The following is a 9,264-nucleotide window of genomic DNA, read 5'->3' as shown; positions in this document are numbered from 1 at the left end:
GTTGAAAATCAATATGAACATTAAATTGCTTTGTCAATGGTGATTGTGAGCTATTCTAAAAAATTGATTACTATATTCATTCTTCATACAAGATGAAAACCAAAATATCAGAATAGTTGTTCAAGGATAAGAAATACAGTAACATACATACAAAGTCTAGAGATGCACTCTCGTAATTACAGCACTGGAAGATGCTGATGCAGAATCTTTTAGTTCCACTTTGCCAACATAAAAACATAATCTTCCTCAATGCTATGAACATAAATTATTAAAGAGCTGAAAATGAAAGTGAGAGTGAAGGTCCTGGATTCTAAACTCAGCATCACACAAATACAAGAATTTGCATAGATGTCCGTGTGAATGCACATACTTACATAACCATTTTCTCTCTACCTACAGATTCATACCCTTTTTCCTGATCTTATGTACAAGAATGCTTAATTCAAGCAATATTCTCACAAATATTTAAATATTTGCAAATCATTTTTTTCTTAAATATTTGAAACATTTCTAAAATGCTGAAAAGTGTAAAATATGATGGAAAAGTTGATAAATGACAACACATAGAATAAAACATGGTTAAGATTACATAGAAATATGTAATTAGGGTTTGAGGAGATAGCTCAGTGGTCTAAGCACATGCCTGGCAAACAGGAGAACACAGGCTTGATCCCTGGTACCGCATGCAGTTCCAAAGTCATGCCCAGCCAGCCAGCGAAACCAGTTGTAGTGGTGCATGCTTGTAATCCCAGTGCTGGCGGAGGCCGACACAGGAGAATCACTACAAGTCTGAGCTGAATAGTGAAACTGTGTACCAAATAAACAAATCAATAAATAGAAGATCTTAAAAAGGAAATAAGTAAATCAATCTCCTAATAAAACTTAAATATAGAAATAAAAATCTACTTGCACACATCAAGTTGTGCCACATTTGCTGTAACCATAGAGAAACTATACTGTTTTGCAAAGCTTTTGGAAGTATTTATTACGTTTATCAAGGGTTTTTTGATGAAATGAATAAAATACTTTTAAATTAAAGATTGCTTAGAATCCAGTCACTGTCCTTGTAAGAATGTAGATCTACTACAACAATCTATCTTTCTCAAAGATCTATTATTATCCTCATAAAAATATGAAATTAGAGGCAAATTTGAAAATGAGGAACATTGAAATTTGGTAAAAACCAATAGAGTTTATTTTGTAAGATACCATAGTGTATAGTCCTAAGAATTACATGATGGTACTGATATTCATAAAACTATATATTTTTATTTCTTACATAAAATAAGCTAATGGATAGAGAAATAATCCTCATGCTATTAATATATATTGATTTACATATTATAATCTGTAAGATACGTAATGTAATATAATCTTCAGAATATTATGAAAACTAATTTATACATACTGTGGCTATGGCATATATACACACATGGGTCATGTGCTCCTTTATAGTATTACAATTCTGATTAAACATATAATCTTCTAAAGAAAACATGTTATGTCTCTGCATATTATTATTTTTCAATGTTCTCTTCATATTCATTTAGATTTTAGGAAATTTTGAAGCATTGTCATGGACACTTCAGGATTTTTACTTAATGCCTATGGCGCCCTGCACATTGGAAGCACCTGGAGTTGAAAGCAAGTTATTTTCAGCCACCAGCTGTCCACAGCACATGGTCAGGAAAAGACTAACGGCCACTATGAGCAGGTGAAAATGGATAAGAGAGGGAAAGGGAGCAGGGTTCTCTCTTTTCACCTCAGGAATAGAAAATATCTTCCTCCAGAATCCATGAAACATTCTGGAAATCTGATCATACTTGGTATCTGACCAGGTTTTCATGCCTTCCTGTCCCCAGAGTGTGTCCTTTCACACCCGGGTTATTTCCTCTAAAATCTTTTCAGTTTGGCTCTGCCCAGTGCTCATGACACCTATGTTGTCTCTTGGTAGTTCTCCATCCTGACCTCCTTGTTTCTCTGGCTGTAAACTCCCATTAACATATGTAGACTTCAGGATCTACCTAAACATCTCTGCACTTCATAGCACTGTTAATATAATGATGATTCTTCTATAATTACACAAAATCTTTCTCTTTTTTCAGTAAGTGCCATTAGTAATTCTTACTTTAATAGTTTGCAGGAGATTCAGATTGGGTTTCTCCATCTTCACTATTTTTTCAGACTTGCTACTTTCTAGCAGAAACAATAAATAGTAACTATCAGAATCAAAATATTTACCTTAAAGCAACTGACCAGAAATATCAAACATATTTTGAAAAATTATTGCAGAAAGTGCCTAATGTAATGACACATGATGTTAATTACAGGTAATTGGGGCTGAAGCCTGATTTCTTCAGTGCAAACGCTTTAGCCTACATTAGCATCATAACAAAGCTTTTTCTTAGAAATATACCAACATTTCAAAATTATCTAAGAACAAAAATTTGAGTGAACATCTTATATATGATAGTGCACAGGAGATAGGTACAAATACATGGACCAGAAGGTGCCCTAATTACGAATGCTGTCTCTTCCATTTTGGTGTATGAACAACCAGTAGAGAAGACACTGTAGCTCTACCACCCAACAAAAGACAAACGGGCAATTCCTTTTGCCCAGAAGCACAAATCATCTCCTACAGTCCTCTGACTCTATGATTCCATGCAAATTGTATTTATTAATGATTATGTTAGCTACAGACCTAATGCTGAGATGTCTGAAAACCGAGAAAATGCAGGTGAAGAAGAATTAAACCAGATGAGGTAATTTCACAGAAGCTGCCCTACTCGTTCCAGAATGGGGTGCAGATGCAGGCAGAGAGAATCACTCAGATGAAACCTTCGACCTTGCATAGTATTTGCATATGTTAGCAAATATCTACAGTGAGAAACCAATGGGCAAATCTTCCCCAAGAAGAGCAGCATAAGTAGAAGTGTGTATAGGAGACATTTTTTGCAGGATGAAGGAAACATTACAGACTCTGGTCTTTAGGAAACAAATATTTACTACTGTGTTATAACACTGGGATCAATCTAGCACTTAGATTGATTGTATATTTGAGATCCATTCGTGTCCTGTAGTCTCAAGTAAGGTATAATCAAGTGCATATAAGTACAATAATGTGCAAAGATGCTCTCTCCCTCATTACTTCATCTTGAAAAAGAAAACATAAGATATAAAAATATTTCCTTAGTTCAAAACTGAAAAATGGAACAAAAAGAAAAATAAGTTATAAACAATTCCGGGTGTGTACAGAAAGGACAGAGTAAGCATGCAGAGAACCTTGATCTTTCTATTCATAAACCCCAGGCATTATTGATTCTGGTCATTAAGCAAAAATAAATAAATGCAAAAAGACACTTACTCTACAACAAGAAAGTCCTTGCTGGGTTTTATTTGGGACATACCAGTGAAGTACAGACAGGTGTACAGGGAGAAGAATCCTCCGATCACCACGTCTCCATCCTTGTACACTCTGGTGCTCCGGCTTTGAAGACAGTCATCATCAGACAGGTTGCATACTATGAGAGGCAGCTGCAAGAAGAGTATGATCATGCTCAAAAGTGGCATCTTTGTAGAGCGCACACAGATGCTTAAATCTAAAGATGAGTCTGCAATGTTACTTGGTGATCATGTATGCTATGGATGTACTTATGTTGGTAGGGAAGTAACTATATACGTGGGAATGGATGGGCATGCAGTTTATCATTTCAACAAAGATGGATGCTTTAATGATTGTGACTTATTTCATACAAGTCTCCATGTCCTTAGAGGAATTGTCCACCAATTTCCCTGAAGCTCTGCATCTGAGGTCTGATGTCCATAGAAAACATATATTGCGAAATGTTTATAGATCACTTCTCCACCAACACACACCATTATTTCACTCTAAATACTTATACCATGTTCCCAGGAGCTTTCGCCTCTGACGTGCATGTAGTCCCAAGCCTTCACCTACAGGCTATTTGCACGGATCACATTTGGGGTGATGCAAATGGATTACACCAGAGGATTCAGTCTTAGATGTTTCTGAAATGACCTGGGGAGACCCAAACATGCTAATGAGTATTTGGCATTACACCCAGCTCCTAAATGTTAAGAAATTTTAGCCGTATACACTGAGGAATCAGTGTGGTACAGAATCTTCCCTGCCTTCCCCAGTTTTTCTAAGTCATGTGTGGAAATTTTTTTTAAAGAACTCTGAATTACATATTTATCCATTCTACGTTAACAATGTACCACACTGCATTTCTGAGACCTAAACTTTGACCTCCCCTATTATATATAGTGCTTTCCAACATCCTAAATCCCTGGTTTCATGTATCATTGTAATCTGTTCCTACAACAATAATTTGGGACCCCGCATTATTAACACCTTTCTGACAACATGGGAATTGGTTCCTTCTAAAGCAAAGTCATATAATTGGAAAGTACTACAGCATCTTTCACCACCAAAAGTATTGGATATGAGAGTCACACATGTATAACATTACACCACCAGAGTTCCAGCGAGTTTACAAAACAATGGAAACATTATTCTTGGTTCTATAATGGTTGGGTAGATAGTATTTTGCATTTTTCAAGTTTCAACAAATATACAGAACAAGTTGTGAACTCTAATGTAAACATAGGCTTTGTTTTATTGTTGGGCTATCATTCACTTATGAATAATGGTATGCAATAATATTTGCAATGACAAAGCAAAAACAATATATTTTCATGTTAATTGCTATAAGCTTAAAACATTAACAATTGGTCATTACATTTTAAGGAAAACATAATCCCTTATTTGATTCTTACTATTTCATGTCACAGTTGAGGTTCTAAAAACTACTTAGTCCAAATAAAGTTAAAGTACAAATGCAAAATAAACAAATAACAAATGTTCATCAAAAATGCATAAATTCACAATATTTTTAATATTAAATATATATTAATATACTAATACATTGAATATTTTAACTGATGTATAATATAAAATTAATGCGTTAAAGTGAGGGATTACAAGATTATTTCCTTGGGCACTGTAAGATATACCCATTATACACACTCAAACATACACACACACACACATGCACACACATGCTCTAAGAATATATTTAGGGAAACTGCAATTTCTTTTAATTAAAATGGAAAAAAAACAAAGATTTCTCATGCTGTAATATTCTCCTCTAATGTAGGACCATATTATTATTATAAAGTCACTTGTGTTTCTGTTAAAGTTATTATAAAACTGCAAATATGACCTTATTTGAATAGTAGGAATTCAGAGATGGTGCTGAAGACTGGAGAGATCCCATTGCACAGCACGGACTGGTAATTGTGCTTCCTTATGATTTGCTCTTTATTAATACCTGTGTGTGGTGCATGCAGTTTACACTTACCCTGAGGAGTGGATACACGTTAGCAATGCAGACAATTTCTCTTCGTCCTCTTCACTTCCCACTTCATCTGTCCTCTCTAAATGGGCTTTTACCATTCTCATTGTTATTGATATTATTAGTCCTATCTGAAGTTAATGATATATTAGGTTTACATTCAATTATTTTATAAGATTCCAGTACATTTCATGACTTTATTCTACTTGTGATCCCTTCTTCTCCTCCGTCTGTACTCTTACCCATGTTCTTTTGGACCCCTTTCTATTTGCAAGACATCTGCCCGCATCTCATTATCTATCCCTTAGTTTTATCTTTCTTTTTATTTTATCTTAATCATATGCAAGATCCAACTTAGTTTTAGTATCATGGGTCGTGCTAAGTTCACTCCCCATATTTTCCAGGCTCATTCATTTTTCTATATATGTCTCAAGGTTGTCCTTCAGTGCCACGCAGTATTCTGTCATGCACAGACACCACATTTCAACCCTTCAGTCCTCTGTCAATAAACACAGGCTGCTTATGAACTTTGACTCTTATGAATTGTTCAGCCATCAACACTGGTATGTGTGCATCACTGTAGTGTGATATATTGAGCTTTTTGGGAAAAATACCAAGAATATGGATATCTGAGTCATAGGAAATTAATAATTTTAGTTCTTTGGGGATTTTATTAGTTTACAATGATACCAACGTTGTAGGAGGGCTACAATTCACTCCAGCCTTGGAAGCATTTTTTTTTAATTTCTTTATCATTGACATACGTTGACATACTTTCTGGTGTAAGATAAAGTCTTTATTTTAATTTATTTTTTGTTTTTTAATCTAATTTTTTATTCATTTTAATGAGAGAAAAAGATAAATTAACAATGAAACAGTTTCCAGCAGGGGGGGATAGCTCAGTAGAATAAAGCACTTCCCTTTTAAGTGCAAGGGCATGAGCTCAATAACAGGTTTTGCCAAAAAAACAAAAACAAAACCAAAACAAAACAACAATAACAAAAAACCCACCAAACAAACAAAGAAAAAAACAATGAAACAGTTTCAAGAATAGGTTTGTAGGAAAGCTACAATAGAATAGCCAGTTCAAACTTCATCTCCCCTTTCATGTCAGAAGCTGTTTTAAAAAATAAGAAATAACCACTAGGTCTTAGCTATGGTCAGGTTTTTATAACTTCATTCCCACTCCCCGACAATAGGGGTGTGCATCTTCTCACTGTCTGTGACAGGGTCCAGGATAACCCCAGTCACTAGTACTAAACCTGGTCATGCATACACTGTGAAGGCTCACTGGGCCTTCAAAACCTGGTTATGTGTACACTTTGAAGGCTCACTCGGTCTTTGAGCTTCCTGATCCTTCAGGTAAAGTAGGATCACACACAGCTGAGAGTGCAAAGTGACAGTATTTGGTCCAGCGAAGCTGAACATTTCAACAAATCAATTTCTGGTCCATCAGATGCTCACCCCTCTCTGACTTGGAGAAGCCTGGTCATCTTTTTTGACAATTCTTGCTTCTGTTTCCTTTGCCAGGAGAGTGTTAATTCAGGACAATGTTTCCTATACCATTAACCTGCGATGCTTCTTCTTTGGTATCTTCCAGTAGTTACACCATTTTTGGTAGTAAATTAATGTCTTTGATCAATTTTGAGTGCATTTATCTTCCAGGTGAGAGTCAGGGAGCTAAATTGAAATATGGTACTACTATACTGACTTTATGGAGGATTCTTATCATAAATGACAGTTTAATGTAGTCAAGGGTTTTTTCTGCATGTCTGGAGAAGATCATGTGATTTACATCCTTCATTCTGTTTTGATAACGCATTCAATGAGTTTCATATGTTGAACTATCCCTTCATCTATGAAGTGAAACTGATTTGGACATTGTCTATGGACTATTCAAGGTACAGTTAATTTTTTTCAAAAAATGTATATATTACAATATCTACAAGGTGTCACTATGTACGTTGGATTCATACTTATCTCGTGTTTTTATCCTACTAAGCACTGGGATTACATGCGTGCGCCACCATGCCCAGTCTAAATCACTGTTTTGTAGTGTCGGGGGGCTGGGCAGCATGGCATGATGAAGATGGAACCCCAGTCTCTGAGACTTCCTAAGCTGGCATGTTAGTCTGCTGAGCTACCTGGCTGGTCCAGAAACACATTCCTTTCATTTATTTTAGATATTTACAAAAGCAAGGAATTAATGTTTGAAATTTTGATCATTTTATATAAATATACAATAAATATTAAAATGCAATACATTGTTTTTCTGATGTTTTTACATTAAGCACTTATTGCTGCAAAATTAATAATTAATCAATAGAACTAATACAAAGAACAAAAACAACTCTAACATACCTAAGGATAGGTGAGTTTGTGACAAAAATGTCTTCTGCTCCACTTTAAGTCAAGAGGATTGAGCACAAGTGATCAGCCAACCATAGGATTAAGGACAATGAGAGAATTACTTCAAAAACATTTTCTGGGACATTGAAAGATAAAGTTCATCAAACAAATATGAAACTACGACGAAAAAGTACAGTGACCATATTTAAGTCATAATGTCTAAAACAGAAAAATATAATGAAACACAAAAGGGACTTTGAAATGTGGTGGTGCGCAGGCAAAGTTATCATATTAAACATGAGCACAAAATATTTTTTTCAAAATTTTATTGATAAACAGATAGCAATAAGACAGTTTCAAATCAAATCAGAAGTACAGATTCAACAAATAAAACACTGCACATATTCTTCTTAGTGGTTAATTGCTGTACAAGATGCAGACTTGAGATCCTATTTACAAACACCATTAGAACAAATCATTCTATTCAATAAGAGAATGCAACTATATACCTATTCTAACCATTTTGAATACACAGATACAAAATGGACATTCATCTGTCTACCCCATTTTTTCTAACTTCCGTTATTGAATATTATAGGTGTGTAAACTCAGAAAAATATTCTAAAAGAGTCCAGTAGCCCATAATAGCATTGGGTCTTCTGTTTAACTGGCAATGTCAGAAATTATTGACCTGAGTACCCCACAGCTCAACACAACAGCATGGCTTTACTTCCAATATTTCGTCTTCATAATTTTCTACTGGATGATTAAGACCAAGGTAAAGCAGGACCTGTGCAACAAGAGTTATAGCTATTTGGTCTGAGAAGGTCAGTGAAATGCCCTCAGGATTTATCCTGAGATCCTGTACCTGAGATTGTAGAACCTTTGTCAGTGCAGCCATGTGGATGAGTCACGGCCATTGCTTGGCCAATGTGCTCTCTGTGAAGGCCTGAGAGAGTGTTTTCTACCCATGTGACTCTCCTTAGGCACACTCTACGTCATCGATCACTTTTCTCTTTGGCCCCATAATCTTCTTGATCAGAAAATTTGGGACACTACTGAGGTACATGACTTTACAGTACAAATTCTCATATGTCCTGAGTCTTAATTGACCTTAGAAAGTTAGGGCCAAAATGTTGGCTTTCCTTGTAGCCCTCCTTTTTCTCTAATTTTGGTATGCAAACTTAGATTGTTAACCATCCAGAAGACAAGCTTAACGTTATTATCAAACAATTTAGGCTGTTAAGCTTAGCCTCACTATCTCACTGCATTTCAAATATCTTAGGCATAAAATGGAAGACGTATTTTTCAACAAGTATAGATATGTTGAACTGAGTCCCGACATAGTATGATAAAAAACATTTAAAAATTAGATTATATTTAAAAATAAGATAAAGCATTATATACTTCTCATGTTTGCACATAAGTCCAAAAATCTCACCAATGACAACCTTGAAGCAGGGCCCTCCCACAATATTCCTTTTCCTGTCTCTTGCTTTCATTCACCACCCCCTTCTTCTTGAACATCCACCTA

The 9,264-nt window shown here is 35.3% G+C and overlaps 1 protein-coding gene across 1 annotated transcript in view; it reads right to left on the bottom strand.

The window, feature by feature from the left end:
- Positions 1-9,264, bottom strand: part of LOC101561904 (vomeronasal type-2 receptor 116-like) — a 54,571-nt gene that overhangs the window by 38,297 nt on the left and 7,010 nt on the right. The window contains exons 2-3 of the mRNA XM_023707439.1: positions 3,411-3,537; positions 1,599-1,704 (exon numbers count right to left, since the gene is read on the bottom strand). Coding sequence (XP_023563207.1) covers positions 1,599-1,704; positions 3,411-3,537 — 233 coding nt within the window. The remainder of the gene's footprint in view (positions 1-1,598; positions 1,705-3,410; positions 3,538-9,264) is intronic.

The sequence above is a fragment of the Octodon degus genome, unplaced genomic scaffold, assembly GCF_000260255.1.
Source record: "Octodon degus isolate 3935 unplaced genomic scaffold, OctDeg1.0 scaffold00290, whole genome shotgun sequence".
Lineage (NCBI taxonomy): Eukaryota > Metazoa > Chordata > Mammalia > Rodentia > Octodontidae > Octodon > Octodon degus.
Note: the sequence above shows the minus strand (reverse complement) of the source record. Positions and strands in the feature narration are given on the sequence as shown.